The following is a 20,745-nucleotide window of genomic DNA, read 5'->3' as shown; positions in this document are numbered from 1 at the left end:
TATTCTAAACTAGGGGGCTGTGGATGGAGAGAGGGTCCAACAGTTAAGAGGCCTCAGCGGAATAGGGGTACAAAGCACATGACAGCGCGCCACTCACTGTCATTCTGCTTCCTTGGGTTCTGGCGTCCTCTTCTGGCCCCTTCAGGTACTGCATGCACGGGTGCACAGACAGGCAAACACCACACATCAAAACAAAACAAAAGAAACAAACAAAAACCTCAAACAGAACAAAACTGAGGAGGGCTGGAGAAGTAGTTCAGATATTAAGAGTGTTCACTGCTCTTGCACAAGACCCTAATTTGGTTCCTAGAAAGCAGACGGGATAGCTTCAGGGGACCTGACATCTCCTATGTACATATTCACATACAAGCACACACATACAAGCACACACACACAACTAAAAATAATACACAAAAAAACTAAAGAAATAAATAAAACTTTACAAATGACCTAGTTGGATATGGTAGCACATACCTGCAATCCCAGCCCTTTGTAGCCTGCGGCAGGAGCAATGCCATGTGTTCAAAGGCCAGCCTGGGCTACATAACAACGGGCTGTCTCCGACAAACAAGCCAATACAAACAACCCTACTGTGTGCCAGGCACTTGTCTGGGCCTGGGAATCAGCTGTGCCCATCTGACTGCGTCCCTGTCCTGGAGGAGCCCACAGACAGGACGTCTCAGACGCGCAGATCAACACTGTACCCTGAGAGAGCAGAGCTTGGGTGGGGAGCGCTGGCAGAGCCCTGGAGGCTAGAAGCAGCCTGCAGGCCGGGGGTCAGGAACTTGAAGGAAGCGGAGACGGTTCTGAAAACACAGCGGTCCTGAGGCTGAGCTCTGTCTCGCTGTGGCTTGGCCCTGCTACAGTTCCTGCTGGAACTTGGTTCCTGCTGTAAGAGTTCGGAGAGGAGGGGGGATCTGAGTGGGCGACGAGGTTGTGGGAGACTGCCCACGCTGGGCTCGGTGCGGTTTTCCAGGGACAGGGTCAGCGCCTGCAGGAGTCAATGGGCAGGAAGATCGCCTGCCTTGCGCCAAGTTATGAGAGCGCGAGGCCCTCGCAGGTGCAAACGCACAAACATGTAAATTTCCAGCCTCGGTTTCATAGCAACGGAAAACAGCCTGAAGCAGCCCACGGAGGGAACAGGGAACGTGTTTAATGCCACGAGCGGCTGTGCTGGCTCCTTCCCAAGCACGGCCTGCAGCTGTGTGGATTGTACTGGGGAGGGACAGAAGCACGTGCGCGGGGCGGGGGAGGGGGGAGGGCGTGTCTTACGCAGGCAGTGTTGGCCCGTGGACAGACAGGGTCTTCCTGCTCTGGATGTCACACACCTTGGATGACGGGAGTCTGAGATCGGATTCCCAGCCACGTCCCTTCTGAGACTCTGGGTAGGGTTTTCCTTGCCTCTTCCTGCCTGCTGCTGTTTCTCCTTGCTCCTCCACGGCCCTTGTCATTCAGCATCTGTCTGGTCCCCGCCTGTAGTCACATGGCATTTCCTCCTTTTTAGTTTTCTGTTTTTGAGAGAGAGTCTCGTGTAGCCTAGGTTGGCTTCAAACTCCCTATGTGTCTGAGGCTGGACTCAAACTCACAATCCTTCCTCCTCCACATTCCACTTACTAGGACCACAGGACTGTGTGCACTGCCATGACTCGAGCCCAGGGCTTCCCGCGTGCCACGTAGGCACAGTGCCAACGACGCCGTATCCCATCCTGGTTTGCTTATTTGCGTTTTGTTATTTTAGATGCCTATTTTTATGTGTGTGAATACTTTGCCTGCATGGATGTATGCCACGTAGAGTCCAGAAGAGGGTTTTGGATCCCACTGGGTTGGGGTTAGAGGTGGTTGTGAGCTACCTCGTGTGTTCTGGAAACTAAATCTGGGTCCTCTGGAAGGGCAGCCAGAACTGGTAACTGCTGATCCCTCTCTCCAGCCCCTTCCTCAGACTCCTGAGTGCTGGGATTACAGGCCTACACTGTCAGGTCTGTCTTCCTTTTAATTTGTTTTTTTTTTTTAATAGGAACGATCATATTAGATTAGGGATTGTGGAATTACCTCACCCTGACTTGATGGTGCCTGTAAGATCAGAAGAGACCTCCCCATGTACTTGGGCAGGGTACAAAGGCACTAAGAACAGGTTTCATGGGCTTTCCTGAAGTGGGCAACTGTGACCCTGTTTTGAGGTCATGCAAGTCGGCGGATGCCTGGTGGCTGCATGTGTGTGCTGGCCTGCACAGCGGGGATGTTACAGCCGAGACCAGCCGTAACACCTTGTGCCCTCTGCTGTGCATGTGCAAAAGCACGGTGGAGACCACAGGACCATTCTTCAGATGCTTGGGGACCTCTCCAGCCGCGCTGAGACTTCTCGGGCTGCGGACGGCACTGCTGTGCCATCTGATGGACCGGTTTCCTCTCCGCCAGCCTGGCTCTGTGACCCTAAGCTGGTTTCTCAGCCTCTCTGAGACGCTTAGGGAAGCAGCGAGGGTCACCTATGTTCCCATGCTTCTCGCCAGCCAGCAACCACTCATCAATTATAGTCATAACCGTGTGAGTGCCTGCAAAGCCCTTAAGACCAGCAAACAGGAAGTGCTGAGGGATTAAGCGGTATTTCTGGAACCTGCTACCTGACAAAGTTGTTCTCCTTGGGTCTTCAATAGCCCAGAGAAGTCAATTGCAATAATAGATAATAATACAATAACATACACTAATAATTGGTATTTCTAGGCTCTTTGAGGCCCAAAGAGATATGAATATGAGGTTTCTTAATCCAAGGATACTATCATATTTACACCATCGTATCTCTCTGACTAATAAATAGCAGGGCAAATTAGCATATAGATTTGAGGTGAAATGTATTTTCCTAGGAATAATTTCTCTCATCAACTTTTTAAGAAAAAGGTTGCGGACATGTTGGCGTGTGTGTTCGTAGTTATGTCTGCAGAGGTCAGGAAAGGGTGTGGGATCCCCTGAAGCTAGAGGTCTAGCTGGTGGTGGGTAACAGCCTGGAATGGGTCCTGGGAACCAACCTCAGATTCTCTGGGAGAGCAGGGAGTGCTCTTGACTGCGAGCCACCTCTCCAGCCTCGCCAGTATTTTCCTTGCCTTTTCCCTCTATAGTTTAAGCACTGGTGGGGACTGCGGAGAACAGTATACCTTTACAAAGTCACGAAAGTGTGGGTGATGGCACTAGTGATGGGGTGGGGGTGGGGGACAGGCCTTCTTGTGGAAGGCTGAAGAATCCTGGAAGAGGGAACGTTCATGGGTAAAACAAGAACAGTCTCACAGCATCACAGCACGTGATGGACATCTTTAACCCCAGCCCTAGGGAAGCAGAGGCAGGTAGATCTCTGTGAGTTCAAGGCCAACCAGGGCTTCATAAGGAGACCTTGTCTTAAAGCAAAACAGACAAAAACAACCACTGGAACAGTTGGCCTCCCTAACTTCTCCCCACACAGCTTGGGCCTGAAGCTTAGTCTCAAGAGACAGAATTAATCCAAATGCAGTGGGGAATTAGGATCTGACAGCTGAGTTCTGGCTTTGGCACTGATTCACTCTGCGATCTGGGGTAATTAAGCTCACCATCCAAACCTTGGCTTATAAAACCAGGAAGTTGTTAGACATTTAGGTTTGGCATATCAACACTCAGATTGAATTTGGCATGAGAGAGAGTCCACAATTGTCATTTGGCTGTGACTTGTGCTACTAAGGTCCTAGCTGGAGGCCTCCTTAGACTCTTCTGTGTCCCTGAAAGGGCTGTCACCTGGGGGCACTTCATTTGGGGATTTACAGCTAACCCTGGTAGCCTCTCACCATGCTCAAGTGACTTGACAGCTGTCTTTGTCTTCGGATACAATCCACAAGAGACTTCAGACCAATGAGGGCCAGGTATTTTGGAGATTAAAGAGCAGCTGTGTGAAGCAGTCTGGGGTGGCCGTGAGCGAATAGGTCTATGGAGACACGCTGCCAGGCCAGGAAGTATAATGCTAGGCCATTGGGTATAATGTGAACGGGCACGGAAAATGAAAAAGCATTGGGGGTGGGAGTGGAGGTGGGGGTGGGGTGGGGGAAAGGTTCCTTAGCACATGGTCCTGAGTCTGGTGTGACCTCCCCCATCCCCTGCAAACCCCTCACCCACTTAGAACCCAGGTCCCACATCCGGAAAGGGACAGTAATTGTGTCTGCCTCACAGAGTTACTGTGAGAAGTGGTGTGATTCAGGCCCTGCTGCCCCACGCCCCATGGAATGCTCCCGGCCTCCCTGTCACATGCAGCCACACACACGTGCACACACACAAACACTTCATGCACACACTCATTTTTAATCTCTGCTCTACTCTGGTTGCCACTTCTGCCAAACAGATCAGTAAGTACTTGCTGTATGACCTTAGCAGTCATATCACCTCCTTCCTGGTTTGTCACCTGGGATAATCTTAATCTCCACCAAATTTCTGTGTGGAAGGAAGGCCCACAAAAGCACTGGTCCACTAGAAGGGGCACATATCCAGCGCTCGGCCACACACACGACTTTCCATGTCTTGGCAGTTTGTGGAAGGCCCTGAGCCACACATGACTTGGGCAAGTAAAAGGGGGTCGCGGCCCCTCTGTCGCACTCCGTTCCACAGACACCCTCCCAAAGGTCGCCTCCCCAAGTAACCACAGTGAGGCCAGTTAACAAAACACACCAAATTCCTTTACTTCTGAGCCTCCCCTTGTGAGAAAAGGCTGGAAATAAAGGCGATTTAATTTTAAAAATGGCATCATTAGTTAAATACTTCTCGGTTAGGGCCTCTCTCGTGCACAGAAAACAGTCCTGGTCAGCCAGGACCCTGGGGTCCCCAGGGCGGCACCAGGCGTGGCTGGGTAAGGCTAGGTGCCAGAGGCTCCCTGCCTGGCCCCTCTGCAGCAGGAAGCCAAACCAGATCAGTCACCACCTTAGAAAGTCCCTAAGGAGCTTCCAGAGCTTGGTGACCCAGAGATTGGCACCGAGGTCAGACAGGTACTGGATCTCGGGTGTGAGCATGCGCCGGCAGAGCTGCTCGTGCTGAGGCTCGATGCTTTTCTTGAGGTTGTAACCCAGGATGGACTTGATGCCCAGGGGCTGCCAGGGCTGCATGGCCGAGTCCTCGATGGCCTCGGCGCCCACCGCTTGGCCGCCATCGATGCAGACGCGGCGCATGCGCTCGTTGGCTCGGCGCAGCTCGGCCACCGAGCGCGCCATGCGCTCCCGCCCGAAGGCCTCCACCTTGCGCCAGAAGCTGGCGTTGAAGTGGCGGTAGAGGCGCGCGTCCAGCAGGTTCCAGGCGGTGGCGCGGCGGTACAGCTCGCCCGAGAGCCGCGGCACCGGGGAGTCCCGCCGAGCGTTGAGCTTGAAGTACAGCACGTCCTCCAGGTCCCAGCACAGCAGCTCCCGGAGTAGCACCAGGGATTCGTCGAAATACTCCTGCAGCAGCACCAGGTGGAAGCGGCTCTCCACCTCCAGGATGTGCTCCTGCACGCGCGGGCTGCCCGGGTCCAGGCTGCTGTCGTAGCCCAGGTCGAAGAAGAGCAGGTTGCGGAGGTAGTGCGCGTTGTAGCCGCTCGGGTCGTAGTAGCGGTCGGGGTCCCGCAGGAACTCGGCCAGCTTGTCGCGGCTCGACAGCTTCCAGGTGAGCGGCACCACCGACCCGAAGTAGTGGAAGGAGGACTCGAAGAGGCGCGCGGGGTCCCTGAGGACGGTGATGAAGGCGGCGCCCGGCCGCACCAGCCCGCGCACCTCGTCGTAGTGGAAACGCATGTGGTTGCAGATGATGTTGAAGCACGCCCCCGGCCGGTAGTCCTGCACCAGGCTGCGCGCGAAGAAGGACGGGTAGTGGAAGTCGTTGCGGCCATTGGGGAAGGCGAACTTGAGCCCGTGCTTCTGGCCGAAGCGGAAGAGGATGTTGAGCAGCGTGCTGCTGCCCGTCTTGTGCGTCTTCATGAACACGATGTCTCGCCGAGGTTGGCACCCTCCCGCGGAGCCGTTGGCGGGAGCAGCCGCCTCTGGCTCGCTGGGAGCCGGGGAGCAGGGCGCCGCGGCCTCTGAGGTCCTGGAGGGGGAGACAGGGATGGAGAGAGGTCAGGGGCTTGCGTGACAGTGGGAGGGGCCTGAGCTGGACCAGCCAGGCAGCCGGGCGGCCCCAACCAATCGCCTCTTGATGGATGCTAGAAAACTACTCTTTGAAGAATTTATTTATGTTTGTTTTATGTCCACTGGTGTTCTGCCTACACTTTTGGCCTGTGTGAGAATGTCAGATCCCCTGGAATGGGAATTACAGGCAATTGTGAACTGCCACGTGGGTGCTGGGAATTGAACCCGGGTCCATTGGAAGAACCGCTGAGCTACCTCTCCAGTCCCTTGTTTTGTTTTGTCTTTAGATCAGTTATTGGCAATATTTTCCCAATACCTTAGTACTGCTAACTGAGGCACAGGCTACAGCAGGTATATGCTGAGCAGCCTCGTGAGGAGATGAATGCTTAGGACGGGAGACATGAGTCACACAGAGCCAAGTTTGAAAAGCTTGAACCCGGGCCCTGTGGCAGATGCGTGTTCTGGGACAAATCACGCTCCATTTCCATCCCGGTCCCTACTGTGGCCATGTTGGAGCCTCAGCTTATAATCCAAGCACCGGCCAGGGTCAGGTGGCTTTCCTGCTCTGTGGACTAGGCTCTGCCCTTCTATCCACTTCCCTGAGGCCGGAGTTGCACCAAGAGTTCTGCCAGAATGCCTGCCCCACACACAGCGCAGGTGGTGCAGGGCAGCTGTCTGAAAGAAAGCTTCGGCTGTAGACCATGAAGGTGCCCGCTCCCAGTGTGACGTCACTCACGTGATGGGCATGTTGGGGTGGAGTGGGGGCACCACATAGGAGTAGAGCAGCAACAGGAACCCGGTAAGGAGAGCCCCCAGCACCAGCCCCTTGGCCTTGGACTCCCAGGGCTTCTTGGACAGCAGACTCATCTCAGGGAACTGCTAGGGGCAGACAGACAGAACAGAAGGGTCAAGAGGTTGGTCCCGGGGAGTCTGCACGGCTGCCAGAGCTCAGGACAGGCTGCTGCTTTGGCCAGGATCCTGACAGGGGCAGAGAGTTAGAGAGCTAGGCAACAGCGAACTCAACAACTCGAGGAGAGGAGGTGGAATGGGCAGAGAGAAGGTTCTAACTTTTAGCCGACTAGTAAGGACACGGGTGAGGGCTGCCTTCTTTGAAGATCTTTTGGGCTTTACAATGAATGCACTCCGAGGGACAGAAGAAGAACCCCTCTCGGAGTCTGTGCCCCAGGCCCTGTTCACAGGGAAGGCTAGAATCTTTTCTAGTTCAGAAGGCTTTCTCTGACCCTGCACCGCCCTCCCTGCTGCAATTAAAAAAAAAAAAAGATATTTAGTTCTATAGTTATGTTCCAAATACTGCTTGGAATGTACTTATGATAAAAACTGATAACTCAGCTGGGCAGTGGTGGCTCATGCCTTTAATCCCAGCCCTTGGGAGGCAGAGGCAGGCAGATCTCTGAGTTTGCAGCCAGCCTGGTCTATAGAGTGAGGGCTTTGTTACACAGAGAAACCCTGTCTTAAAAACAAACAAACAAAACTACCAACTCGCTTTAACAGGGTATCTTGATGTGCCGTTGTTGTGCTATTTGTTTTTTTTCCCCCCAGGGGGTGGTTTGATCTGGATACGGTGGCCTTATCCACAGGAGACAGATGTAAGTGCTAACGGGTTAGGTCCGAGCTTCAGAAGTCCAGGAGAGAGTTGAAGCCGGGAGATAGGTGGACCTTTCTGCCTCCCCGTGGGTGTAAAGTCAAGGTCTGAAACTTTCCACTTCTCTCCTAGCTGATGCTCCCAAGCCCCCGAGGCTGCTGGAGGTCACACACGCTGCCCTGTGAGCACATGCGTGGCACGCTACCAGGTGCATCCGGAGACAGCCCTGCCGGGAGCCTCCCTGGGAGAGCTAGCTAGGGCACCCACAGCTGCTGGCTGAGAGAAGCCCCGAGGGCCAACCCCCAGAAAAGGTGGCGGCAACCTCCGAGCCCTTGGCCCCTCAATGAGGAAGTTTACCTCACAGAAAAGGACGGAGTGAGGCAATCGGCGGGGGAAGAAAGCATACAGGAGGAAATCCTCCCTCTCCTGTGACAATGGGAGAATCATTGCTTATCCTGTAAGGCTGGGTAAAGGCCAGGGAGGGTGTTTTCAGAGGGCAGCAATGTCAAATGAGGCACACTGACTTGCCACTGCTCTATGGAAACACTTGGAGAGACAAGTGGATAGAGTCGTGTGTGCCAAGGGTGTTCACGGCAACTTGGTAAGAAACAAACTTCGGTGTGTATCAGCAAGGGACAAAAGGAACATCATACACACACGCTCCCATTCTCAGAAGTCACCTATAGATGGAAAAAAAAATAGAAATGAAAGCCAGCCAACCACGGAAACACATGCTTGAGGCCCTTGTTCAATTCCCCAGCTATGGAAGCAGCAAACAAAAAGAACACAGAGCCTGTATCTGGAAGACGGAGCTAGCCTTAGCTACATGTCCAGTTTGAGACCAACCTGGACTACGTGAGGTCTTGTGTCGACACACCAACAGAAGGCTGGGGAGGTGGCTCTGTGGTGGTTGAGTGTGCTAGGCTGGGTTCAGTTCCCAGCACCCACACGGGTGGCTCACAACTGCCTGTAACTCCAGCTTCCTGATGGCTTCATCTAGATGCTGCGGGCTCTCTCTCTCTCTCTCTCTCTCTCACACACACACACACACACACACACACTCACTCTTCAGAATAAATAAATCTTATCCAGGCAAGGTGGTGCACACCTTTAACCCCAGCACTTGGGAGGCAGCGTCAGGCGGATCTCTACGAGTTCTATACCAGCCTGGTCTGTGTAGTTAGTTCCAGGCCAGCCAGGGCTACATAGTGAGACCCTGTCCACCCCTTCCCCCCCAAAAAAAAACCCTAGAAAATCCTAAAGTGATATGCACTCCTCCTCCCAGTCCATATATGCACCTAGGTAAGCATACACGAGAGCCTAGACAACAGCAAATGGCTGCTGAAGGGCAGCGAAGAGAGCACATACTTCAGCAAAAGTGCCTAGAACAGAGGCACTTCTGATTTTGTACGTTTTTATTCTGGGTTACTTTCATATGCATAAAGAGATATCCTGGAGGGCCCGGGAGAATGTGCAGCTGGTAAAAAGGCTACTCAACATAAAGATGAGTTCAGTTTCCCTAACGACACATTAGAAATCAAAAGCCAGGTGCAGGGCACACTTGTAATTTTAGTTCTGGGGACAGGTGGACCCCTGGGGCGCAGTGGCCAGCCAGCTTAGGCAGGCAGTGAGTTTCAGGTTTGGAGAGAGGCCCTACCTCAAGAAGTAAGGTGGATGAAGCCTGGTGTGCACCTTTAATCCCAGCACCAGAGGGATCAGAGACAGGCGGATCTCTGAGTTCGAGGCCAGCCTGGTCTATAGAGTGAGATCCGGGCCAGCCAGGGCCACACAGAGAAACCCTGTCTCAAAGAATAAAACAAACAAAAAGTAAGGTGGACAGCAAAGAGGACACTTCACACTGACCTCTGAACTCTACATGCGTGTGCGTACAAATGCCCATACTTACATGAACATATGTTTTACACGTATGAAAAATCTTGGCAACAATCAAAATCTAAACATGAAATTCATTTGCTATATACCTAAAATGCATAGCCAGAAAGGATTTTATACGCTATTTGTCGTGCACCTATGTTTTGACTGTGTCTCATCCCATGAGGGCAGATGTGGAGTTTTCCACTTGTGGCGTCATGTAGACATTCAAAAAGCGGCAGATTTTAGATCATCCTCAGTTTCAGATTTTGGATTAAGGATGTCAGCCTGTGTTCTCCATTCCCAGAGTCTATTCCTCTGAGCTTATCTGGGGAGAGGTATAGAAAGAAATATTTCTCTAAATCACTCACTTTCACAACAGTTGCGTTTTTAAAAGGATCCCATATGCTATTTAATAGGAAAAGGGACAGTATTTTGCCTCTAGGTCAGGTTTGGGGTTATGCCTCCCCACCCCCCTTTTTTTTCCCTAAGTAATACTGGGATTAGCCCAGGGCTCCAGTGTTGCAGGCAAGAATTCTACCACTGAGCTATGCACCCACTCACATTTTAAAGTTTACAAAGTGCAAACTGGATGTGGTGACACATGGCTGTAATCCCAGGGGAAGCTGAGGGTCAAGAGTTCAGGCCAGCCTGGGCTACATCATAACACTGTGTCACAAAAGCCAAACTAAAAAACAAACAAAAAAACAAAAAAACCAAACCAGTCAGGCGGGGAAGGTGTGGACCCCAGCATCTGGTGTGTTTGCTTGTGTTTGTTTGAAGACAGGGCCTCACTATGTAGCTCTGGCTGACCTGGCACTCTCTTTGTAGACCAGGCTGCCCTCCAACTCACACTGATGCGCCAGACTCTGCCTCCCAGAGTGCTGGGACTAAAGGCGTGAGCCACCACACCCAGCTGGACCCCTCAGAGCTGGGCTTTGACGTTGGCTTCAGACAAGCTGGGGAGCCCCCCGGAGTCTGTTTATCTATAAGCTGGAGAGAAGCTGCGGAGAGGAGTCTAACCCGGCCCTGGGGAGCCGCCTCCTGAGCAGTCAGTCAATTCTAGGTAAGGAATAGTGGTTCGGGACTGGGAGATGCTGCCTACTAACCACAAATCGGCCAGCTGAGTTCCGGTCCGCCAGCCTGGGGGAAGAGGGCGGGGTGCTGGGGTGCAGGGGTGCGGGGTTGGGCAGAAATTCCGCCCACTGCCCAAGGCTCAGGCCTGGAACAGACAGTGAGCACAAGGCCTGAGTTTCTCTGGTGGTGGAGGTGTCAAGATTCTCGTGGCCGGCCCTTGGCTAACAGGCCCACCGTGCTCGGCCCCACTCACCAGCGTACTTTCCGGAACTCCGGAGAAGCTGCCGCGGTGGAGGTCCGCGGTGGAGGTCCGGCAGTAGGGGGCAGACCAGCATCCTAAGCTGCCAATCAGGGGCTTCCTGACCCCACACCCGGGGGCGGCTTGTTCCCTCATCCAGGAAACATCACTGATTCGCCCGTTCATTAACTCTCCTGTTTGGTTTTTTCCCAAACCTCACCAGGGCACTGTGTGTACTGACTGAGCCCTGACGGGGCCACTTGAATCTGTGATAGAAGCCAGGCCTGGGGCAGGAGCTTTTCCATAGCCACTAACTGACTCCGCGCTCGGCGTGTGCCACTGTGTCGCACCATCAGCCCATTTTGTAGATGGAGAGACTGAGGCTTGCTCAGGGTCATTCGGCAGGTAAAGGCGGGGCAGGCTTTTGAGGCAGTGTCTGTGGATCTCCTACGTGTAGCTTCTTGCTTTGTACATAGCAACTCCGGTCTGGGAAGGGCCGGGAATGCAAAGGTCAAGGCATAGCCTGGGTCTATGTCCCAGGACCATAGAATTTTCTGACCGTGGTGGGCAGAGCTGACAGCCAATATGAAGGGAGGAGAAGCAGAGCCGATGGTTCGCTGGTTCTGCTGGGCCAGCTTCTTGAGGTGTTCAAGGCTCCTCACCCTCTTGCTGCCTGGCCTCTGTGAATTTGGCAGCAAAACTCCTCCTCTGAGTTTCAGTCTGCTGGAGCAGATGGTGGATACACAGTAACAAAGAAGAAGAGAAGGCAGGCCTTTCTCGGGGCACTGGGCGAGCACCTGCGCACACTAGGCTAGACAGGCTGGCGGGTACCCAAGAGCCTGGCTTGAAGGAAAACAACCCCAAAGCTATGGGGTTCCAATGACAGGGGATCAGAGTATTAATTATTAATAGCAATGACAATTAATCATCGTCACTATTGTTGACTGGGGCCTGTTCCTATCTCACAGGAGAGGCTCCCCCCCTCCCCCCCACACTTGTGACTGGCTTGCAGGTGAGTCACCCTGGAGATTCTTGAGCCTGGCACTTGGTGAATGTTTGATAAATGACATGCCGTGGCCTGGGCGTCTGGGGGAAGAGCATGGATAAGACCCTGGCTCTGAAGCTACCGCCTCCGTGAATAGCTACCCGGGGAGCTACCCCGTGGGTGACCTCATGTACCATGAGGGTCATACATGATATGTAGGTCAAAGGCGCCGTGAAAGTATAGCTGTGTGGCTCTGTGGTAAAGACTTTGCTTAGCAGGCACAAGGCCCTGGGTGCTGTCCCCAGCACTGAAGATGGTGATGACGATGATGACGGTGGCGGTGGGGATGATAATGATTATAATGCATATCCTATTTACTGGGTATGGTGGGGCATGCCTACGATCTGTGCAGCATGCACAAGGCCGAGGATTTGGAGTTAGAGGCCAGAGAAAGCTGTAGAGCAAGACAGTGTCTCAGGGAGACAAATAAATAAACTTCCCGTGCCCTACCCTGAGAGAGACAAACATGAAAGTCGTATGTGACAATCATGCATGCACAAGAACATGCGTGTGAGAGCCACACGGAAGGGCCAGAAAGAGCCAGAAAGGGCCGGGGTCTGTCTTAAAGCCCGGCTCTGAAGCCGGGTGTGGTGGCGCACACCTGCAATCCAACAACTCAGGAGATGGAGGCAGGAGGATGGTGAGTTTGAGGACAGACTGGGCTAGGTGAGGTGGGCTAGGTGGCTCAGCTAGTGAAGGTACTGGCTACTAAGACTGACAACCTAAGTTTTATCCCCAGATTCCGGACGTTGTCCTCTGCTCAACACACTCTCACTTCCTCCCATAATAGCTAACTAAATATAAATGTTAATGTCAACACACACAAACACAGTGGCTTGCTGTATGCCCTAAACAAGCCTGTTTCTTTCTCTGGGTCTCTTAATTTCCTCTCCAAAATAGCACCAATGTTCTGTCATCACGGGGTGCTGAATGTTTGAATGGAACGCGCAGGCAGGGACCAGGCATCTGCTGAACTAATCATTATCGTGACCCAGCCAGGGTCCCAGCCTAGCCCCATCCAGTTGTGTACCCACTAGCCCGAAACAGAGCCTTACAGACAACGAATGGCCCTGAGACCTTGGTTTCCATAGAAGCAGGCAGGCCAAACCTCAGAGAAGACAAGAGGATCCTCAAGGGCACACAGCACAGAGGAAGAAGGCGGCAGAACTAGAATCTGGGTTCCCTACGTTCTCCTGCCCACGATGGGGACAGACACAGGTCCTCAGACAGGCAGTTCCCTTGTCGTTTCCCTCATCGATCCCTATTCTTGTGGGTTACCCTTGCCACATCATCCTGACATCCTCCTCTTCAGCTAGGACCCTGCAGGACCAAAGGCGAAGCAGGACTCACCCACTACAGCCTGCACACTGTGAAACTTGCCCAGGCCGGTAAAGCTGGCTGAGAGTGTTGGCACCGCACAGACCCTCTGCTCTCCGTGCTGAGGCGGAGGGGACACACTCACCTTGAGATGTGACTGGCTGCCCCTTTCCTCTCCTAACACCCAGGCTGCCTCTGCAGTTAGAACAAGAATGCTCCAATGATACCCAGCAGGCGGCTGGCTGGCTCCTTCCCTGCCCCCCCCCCCGGCATATGAATATTTATGAGCTCCCTCCCTAGGGATAATGAATGGAATGCCCAGGTGGTGCCCTGGTCTTCTTGCTGTCCTCTGCTGGACAGCCCTGGGTGATCCCCGCCCCTCTCTAGACCCCAAAAGCCAGGTAGCTCCTTTACCCAAGTGCCCAGCGAGGTTCCAAATGCCCTTGGGCCAAGGACACAGCCACAGCAAGCCTGAAGGCTGTGGGGAAAACTGGAAAGAGGTGAACAGATCCTATGGGGGTAGCTCATTCAAGCTTTCTGGCTGCTCTGTGGGCCAAGTACTCCCTCAGGCCAGTAACAAAAAAGAAACTAAGGCAGAGTAGTGAGCAACCAAGCCACAGGCCGAATGAACACCTGCCAAGAGCTCAGACCTGAAGATGCGAAGACACACCACCCACGAAAGTTGATTGGCCACTGCAGGAGCCCCAGGGAAGTAGCCCGCAGGCTAAGAAGCCCAAAGGAAGCATGGCATCTCTGAGCACAAGGCCTTCATCAAAGGGTGTGCCACACACACTAGGCAGCCTGCCTAGACAAGTAATCAAGTCGCACGCATAGTTTCAACGCATTTTGCATGTGTGGGGCTGGCTGGGCTACTGTCCAGGGCCGTGGAGGGAGACAGTTCCTAGTCTCCGAGGCTGAAACTCAAGCACAGCCACCTGGGCAGTCTTAGGTGTGGCTCAGTTTTCTCTTAGCTCTGTCCCTCATCAGAGGGACGTCACTGAGGCCATTCCTTCTTTGATGTCCATACTCTCATAATGGTTCAAGTAGAATGCTCTAAAGACACAGCAGATCCCAGTTAATAACAGTGTAAAGCCTGGGACGGCCAAGGTCGTCCTCCGACAACATTCTCTGCAGATGCTGTCCCTTTCATTCTTACTCTGAGCTATCCATCTTAAGTTCCTCCCTGAGTTTTCTAAGAGAAATCCTCTTTCCCTTTAAGGCTCTGTTTGCTGTTTCTGATATTCTGTTCCTTTTCCAATGTGCTCCCATTTCAAGGCCCAGTCTTGAGGCTTTCTCCTACTGACCAGTCCCTGAAGGGTACAGATGTGTCAGCTCTTTTCATGGACCACCCTCGAGGCGCCACACAGAACTAGGCTATGAGGCAGTTCATTTATTTATTTATTTATTTATTTAATTTTCTAGCATGCTTTGGCTTTTCTGCCTTCTGGGCTGACCTAGTTTGAAGGTAGCTTTATGGTGTGAATCAGACAGCAGAAATAGGACATACGCCTCCACCTGATTGGTCCATGGTCAAGCATTTTCTTGATTGATGATGGACATAGGAGGGTCCAGCCCAAAGTGGGAAATATCATCCCTAGGTGAGCGGGCCTGGCAAGGTTGCTTAATATAAACTTGAGAGTGGGCCACTAACCAGCATTATCTGATTCAACCTCCCGCCTCGAGCTCTTGTCTCCAATGATAGACTGTAACCTGGAAGCTGAAATAAACCCTCCTCCACATGCTGCTTTTGGTTGTGGTGTTTATTACAGCAACAGAAGTACAACTAGAACAGAAATTGGTGCTAGAAAACAAGGGTGTCTTCTTCTTCCTCCTCCTCCTCCTCCTCCTCCTCCTCCTCCTCCTCCTCCTCCTCTTCTTCTTCTTCACAGCCAGCTGGTGTGTGGGAATTTGGAAAATAAGATAATGCTAAGAGAAATGTAGACAATGGAGCCTGGCTATTGGAGTTTCATCAGAGATGTTCACGTGATGTTTTAGATTGAGGATCTGTAGAAGTAAAACCTTTGTTTTACTGGATGATTGATGCTTGTTAAACAGGGCTGAGAAATCAGGTTTGATTAAGAAGAGACCCACATCACTGAGGCAGAATCCTCCGAGAAGTATTTCCTCAGGGTCAGCACACAGAAGCTGTGGTCCAGGGAGGCCAATGCTGCATCTCAAGCTGACAGCCAACTATCTGAAAGAGGGTTCAGCCCACTGTGGGCAGTACTGTTGCTAGGCAGAAAGCAAACTAGAATAGACCTTTTATGTCCATTTCACAGATAAGGAAAGTAAGGCCGATGTTAAAAGAGCTACCCAGTTAATTAATTTATTCATAAGAGCAAAACTGTACTTTTGCATGTAGGTTAAATGGTCTGAAATGATGTCAAATATAAAGCGTGCCTCCCCAAGAAATGGAGTCACTTACCATAAATAACACAATTTGATTCTGTAAATATAATGTGAATATACAAGAGTCCATATTTTACCAGAGTCTGTATTACTTTGGAAAAAAAGTAAAAAATTATAATGGCTTATCAGATGAAGTGTTTGCACCAAGTCTGATAACCTGAGTGTGATCCCCAAAACCTACATGGTAGAGGGAGAGCCAATTCCTGGAAGTTGTCCTCTGACCTGCACACACACACACATACACACACACACACACACACACCAAATTAAATAAAAATAGGTAATTGCCATAGGAAGAATCAGGCTGACATACTGCTCTTTCCAAACTTGGTGTCTTTAGTGGGAAGACAGAGCCAGGGATGGTACAGAGCTGGGAAATGTGGGTACACAGCAGATGGCCTAGAGAGGTTGGTCCTTCAGAGAGTGACTTGCAAAGATCCAGAAGCATCTTCACTTTGAGGGCCTCTTGAGTGGAGAATGAGAGCAGAGATGAGGAGTACCGTCTAGCAGGGCATTCTATCTGGACCCTAATTTTCTGCCTCACAAGACTCCTCCAAGCTGGCAGCCCTGACATCTTGTCTTCCTTACTCTCCCTTGGCCAGAGTTGTGATGCCAATGGTTCTAGGCCTGGCAGCTGGGATGGAGCAATCTTTCATGATCCAGAAGGCAGTTCTTAATGTTGCAATGTCACCTTTCCTCAGGTCTCCTCATTTTTCTTTTCCTTTTCGTGTGTGTGTGTGTGTGTGTGCTCTCACTGTGTATACCAGCTCACCATGTTCCTGACTGAGTTCATACTGGCTCTCTTCCTGCCTCACTTTCCCAAATGTTAGAAATGACCTATTGGGCACTCACACAACAACATACACATACACACACACACACACACTCACATGAACACACACACACGAACAAACCTCTCAGTATTGTATGCCAGCCTCACATAAGAGGTGGAGAAATGGGCCCGGTAACTGTGGCAAAGCCAGAACTTGAAACACAGTCACAGCTCTCTCTGAGACACGACCCTTCCCATGCAAACCTCGCTAGCCTTCCTGGTAGCAGATCCAAGTACCCAAAGCAGCTCCAGTGGGAAGTGGCAAATCACAGATGCCAGAAAGAAGTCAAGCCATCCCAGTGACCCTGTTAGCATACAGATCCCCAGGGCTGAGCCCTGAGGAGTCAGCAATAAACATCAGTGCTTTATAAGATTCCTGTGGTCCTAGTCACGGTCTGAAGATGCCCTTGGCTGCATAAACACACAGTATGGTAGAAAAGCTTCACGGAGGCACTGCGGATGCCACGCACAGTGCCCTGGATAAGCACTCCCACTGTTCCACTCCTGCACTCAGGATGCCCTGGGCACAAGCCTGCCTCCAGCATTCCCCAGCAGGGTGATGCCTGGCAAAACCTTTCTCTTTTTTAACACTTGAAGGTGCAGTTATGCTTGCTCAGCCTTGCTGGGAAGATCCAAAACCGTGAGGCATGCTGAGTCCTTGGCCCCGTGCCTGGCACACAGCAGTGGATCTGGTTGTGATCTAGATCAATGTACATGCCACCCTACCCTTTCAACGACCTATGTTTCCCAGGTTGCTTTCCACACCCAGCAAAACTGAGGCAAACAGGGAGTGTCTCAGAAAGCGAAGGTATACCTTCAGGCCTAACCTCTCTGCCCTCTAGGGAGTTGTGGGAAGGCAGGGGAGTCCTGGAAAATTCTATTACCCAACACCTAAGGATTCCAGTGGCCTCCAGGTGACCCTCAGGAGAACTTCTGCTTCATCCTGCCTTGTCCCCTCTAGAGCCATTCCTATCTCTCACAGAGCTAAAGCAAAGCAAGAAGCTTCTCACAAGCCACAGGCTGGACCTGGCGTCGTACCACTTGTGGGCCCTTCTCCCAAGTGAATCACTGCTCTCTTGCACAGGGTAGTTGACTCTGTGCCTTGAAGCCCTGTGAGAGGCACTGCGGGAGGCAATATGGCTGCCTGCCGCTGCTGCCATAGGTTCAACAAGGAACCCTGTAAGGGAAAGAGGTGCGGAGGAAGCAGGCTCTCTCCTCTGGGCAGAGCCGTTGCGTTCCTAAGTATGAAGCAGATTTCGAAGTAGCCTGAGGCGACAGCTGGCAGCTGGGCTCTGTTTTTTTGTCCCCTGAGCTAACAGCTTCCCCACTAATGTCAGGCAAGAGGGAGGGTTCACACACCCGAGGAAGATCAAAGAGCTAGGACCCTAGTTGGGCAGAGGAGTCGTTGGTAGGGCCGGGATATCGAGATGGGGATGGGAAGATAGAAATCTGTGATCTGGAGGGAACTCAGCCACTTCTTAACTGTATGACCTTCAGCAAGTCACTGAGTCTCTGAGCCTCAATATCCTCCCTCTAGACAAGCAGAGCACAGTGAAGATCAGCTTAGGTATGCCCGTGTTGCCGACAGGACCCTCTGGACCTCAGGTCAGCCCTCCAAAGAGGAAGAGGTTGAGTCCTTCTGACTGGAGATTGGATCTCCCTCCACCCTTCCTTCCTCCAGAAGATTTCCATGGCACCCTCACTATCACCACAGTAACCTCAGGTATCAGATGTCAGGCCTGCTGTCCTTCCCAGTGTGGGTTCCCGCAGCCAGATGTGTGCCTGTCGCCGCGGACAGCTGGGGTGGGGGGTTTCCACTGGAAAGGGAAGGATCATGCCCTGTGTCAGCCTTTCACTAAGGAAGCGGACCTAGGGAACCCTTTACGGAGCACTGGTCCAGGACTCCGGAACTGTGCAATTGCACATGGGATCTTTCCTGTCCTATCTGGAGAAGTCTCTCCTTAGTGGCCTCACCTCCTCAGGGGCACACGTCCGAGAGGCCTTCCCCAAGCACAAGAGTCTGCCACTGCCCATGGTCCCCAGTTTCTGCTGTGATAGCCCTTCTGGGAAAGGAGAGGGGGGAGATTCCTGCCCCTCCTCCTTCACTAGGGCCCCGGCCACGGTGTCCAAGAGGATTAATCATTAATGGACTCACAGTTTGAGCAGAGTGAAGCAGCCAGCCTCCTCAAGCCCCACCCATCCCACTTTCGGGGGACTCTGGGGTCCGGGGAGGAGGGGCACCCAGAGCAGGGCAAGCAACCAGCCTTGAGCCTGCAGGACACAATGCCGGGGTAGCAGCTCTGCAGCATTTCCTACACCCCTCACTGGGCAAGCCCGAGACCCCAGTATGGCTACTGGGGTGGTGTAGGCAAGGGTGCTCAGGCTGAGGCAGGGCACAGCAGCTTGAGTGCTGCACCTCCCGACATACCTTGGCCCTTGGTTCTCCTGGGGCTCGGGGTGGCAGGGGTCGGCCCGGCCCCCCGCCGCCGCCGGGGCGCTCACTGGGCGGCGGGGCGCACTCGCCGGGGCCCCGCGCTCTGGCAGGCCTGGTCCATGCCCCCGCCCCGCCGCCGCAGCGGCTGCCGCACCGGCTCTCAACACTCTTGGCCAGGTGAGGCCAGCAGCCTGGCCCGGCCCCCGGCGCCCCGGCCAATGGGCGCCCCGGCCCCCTCCCCCCCCTCTTGTCCACTGCGCGCCTGCCCGAGAGGCACAGAAGCCGTATTCAGCTCCTTGGGGCGCAATATCGCGCCCCCGCCGCCGGCCCAACAAGGCCCATTTGTCTCCGATGGGCCAAGGGGTCCATTGTCCTGCCGCCAGGCTCAGAAGGGAATAGAGGGTGCCTGGGGCTTGGTGGTAGTGTTGGGGAGGGGAGCCTAAACTCAGAGGAAAGGCGGCAGGACTCGCTGCCAGCCTCTTCTGGAGAGCCCTGGAGGTCCTCAGGAGCATAGGTCTTCCTAGCTCCCCCTGTGAAAGCCAGGAACACATTTTTGGTAACCAAGGAAAACAGGTGACGAAGAGCCAGGATCCTTGGGCAGACACAGGAAGGGGACTCCAAAGAGTCCTGTCACTTAAACGGTTCAGCTCGTAAGGATGGGCATCCTCAAGCGGGCTGGGCAAGTAGGAAGTGGGTGCTTGTCTTAGGTGCAGGCTGTCCTTCATCTCAAAGCAGAACCAAGGATGGGAGCTAGTCTGGAATTAGCTCCGGCTGTGGGCCGGAGAAGCAGCCGGCCACCCAGTGAAGCATGGGCCGCGTCAGAGTCCCACTGCCCCCGACATTTCTAGGCAACTCTGGAATGGGGAAAATTCCACATCAGCCTGGCTGCCAGGCATTCTTCCATATCTTATGGGTTTGCCTTTTTCCATGTGTGCCCTAGATACATATATACCCATGCAGGCCTGAGTCATCTCCTAGGCTATAGGCTGTGATTTCAAAACCTTTTGTTCCTGCCTCTCCTAATCATGCCAGAGCCCCTTTGCCCCACATATACAACCACCAGTTTGGGGGACCCTGGGTTCTTGGGTCCACAAGCCATTGCCTGCCAAAACGCTTACCTCCCTCATCAGCTGAGGTGTAGCCACTGTGGCAGAATCGCTCTTCATTTGTAGAGCCAGTACAAAAGAGGCAGGCCAGGCCACCAGGTCCTTAGATTCAGGGAACGCAGAGAGCAGCCTACTGGTTTAGGGATCAGTCTCTGGGAGTGGCTTTGGGAAGGGTGTCCTGGAAAGGACTGAATAACCAGAGACCTGGTCCTGTCATGATGCACAGACAGTTCCAGGTAAGGGCTATCAGCAGAGGTAGTTTGAGCGAGGGGGAAAGGTGGGACCCTGTAAGCAGGTCCACAAAGGTCACAAGTTGAGATACCAGCAAGTGGCCACATCTGGACGGAAGCTAAACCACACCTGCCCTTAGGCCTCATCCCTCACCTATACTGGTTGGTTTTGAGTCAAATTGACACAAGCTGGTCATCAGAAAGGAAGGGGCCTCGGCTGAGTAAATGCCTCCATGAGATCTGCCGTAAGGCATTTTCTCAATTAGTGATCAGTGGGGGAGGGCCCTGATCACTGTGGGTGGTGCCATCCCTGTGCTGGTGGTCCTGGGTTCCGTAAGAAAGCAGGCTGAGCAAGTGAGGGGAAGCAAGCCAGTAAGCAGCACCCCTCCGTGGCCTCTGTGTCAGCTCCTGCCTCCAGGATCCTGCCTTTTGAGTTCCTGTCCTGACTTCCGTCGATGAGTGTAAGCCTTTTCTCAACTTGTTT

General features: G+C 53.0%; 1 protein-coding gene across 4 annotated transcripts; it reads right to left on the bottom strand.

Moving 5' to 3' along the window:
• Nucleotides 1-4,660: 4,660 nt before the first annotated feature.
• Nucleotides 4,661-19,143, bottom strand: Gal3st1 (galactose-3-O-sulfotransferase 1). Of its 4 annotated transcripts, none has more exons than XM_021652492.2 (3): nucleotides 18,920-19,143; nucleotides 6,835-6,977; nucleotides 4,661-6,057 (listed from the first exon to the last, which is right to left on the bottom strand). In XM_021652492.2, exons 2-3 carry the CDS (start codon nucleotides 6,963-6,965, stop codon nucleotides 4,917-4,919), a joined length of 1,272 nt encoding a protein of 423 aa, XP_021508167.1. In that variant the 5' UTR covers nucleotides 6,966-6,977; nucleotides 18,920-19,143; the 3' UTR covers nucleotides 4,661-4,916. The 4 variants fall into 4 exon arrangements, with proteins under 4 accessions (XP_021508167.1, XP_021508174.1, XP_060221536.1 ...); XM_021652499.2 differs by having other exon boundaries at nucleotides 6,835-6,974; nucleotides 18,920-19,052; XM_060365553.1 differs by lacking the exon at nucleotides 18,920-19,143 and adding an exon at nucleotides 13,396-13,504 and having other exon boundaries at nucleotides 6,835-6,974.
• Between the last annotated feature and the right edge of the window lie 1,602 nt (nucleotides 19,144-20,745).

Source organism: Meriones unguiculatus, chromosome 12 (assembly GCF_030254825.1).
Source record: "Meriones unguiculatus strain TT.TT164.6M chromosome 12, Bangor_MerUng_6.1, whole genome shotgun sequence".
Classification (NCBI taxonomy): Eukaryota; Metazoa; Chordata; class Mammalia; order Rodentia; family Muridae; genus Meriones; species Meriones unguiculatus.
Note: the sequence above shows the minus strand (reverse complement) of the source record. Positions and strands in the feature narration are given on the sequence as shown.

Excerpts from the sequence above, each read along its gene's own strand:
- Gal3st1 (XM_021652492.2), bottom strand. The coding sequence starts at position 6,965 with ATGAGTCTGCTGTCCAAGAAGCCCTGGGAGTCCAAGGCCAAGGGGCTG. Across the intron at positions 6,058-6,834 it reads CACCCCAACATGCCCATCAC|GACCTCAGAGGCCGCGGCGC; the intron begins GTGAGTGACGTC and ends CTCCCCCTCCAG.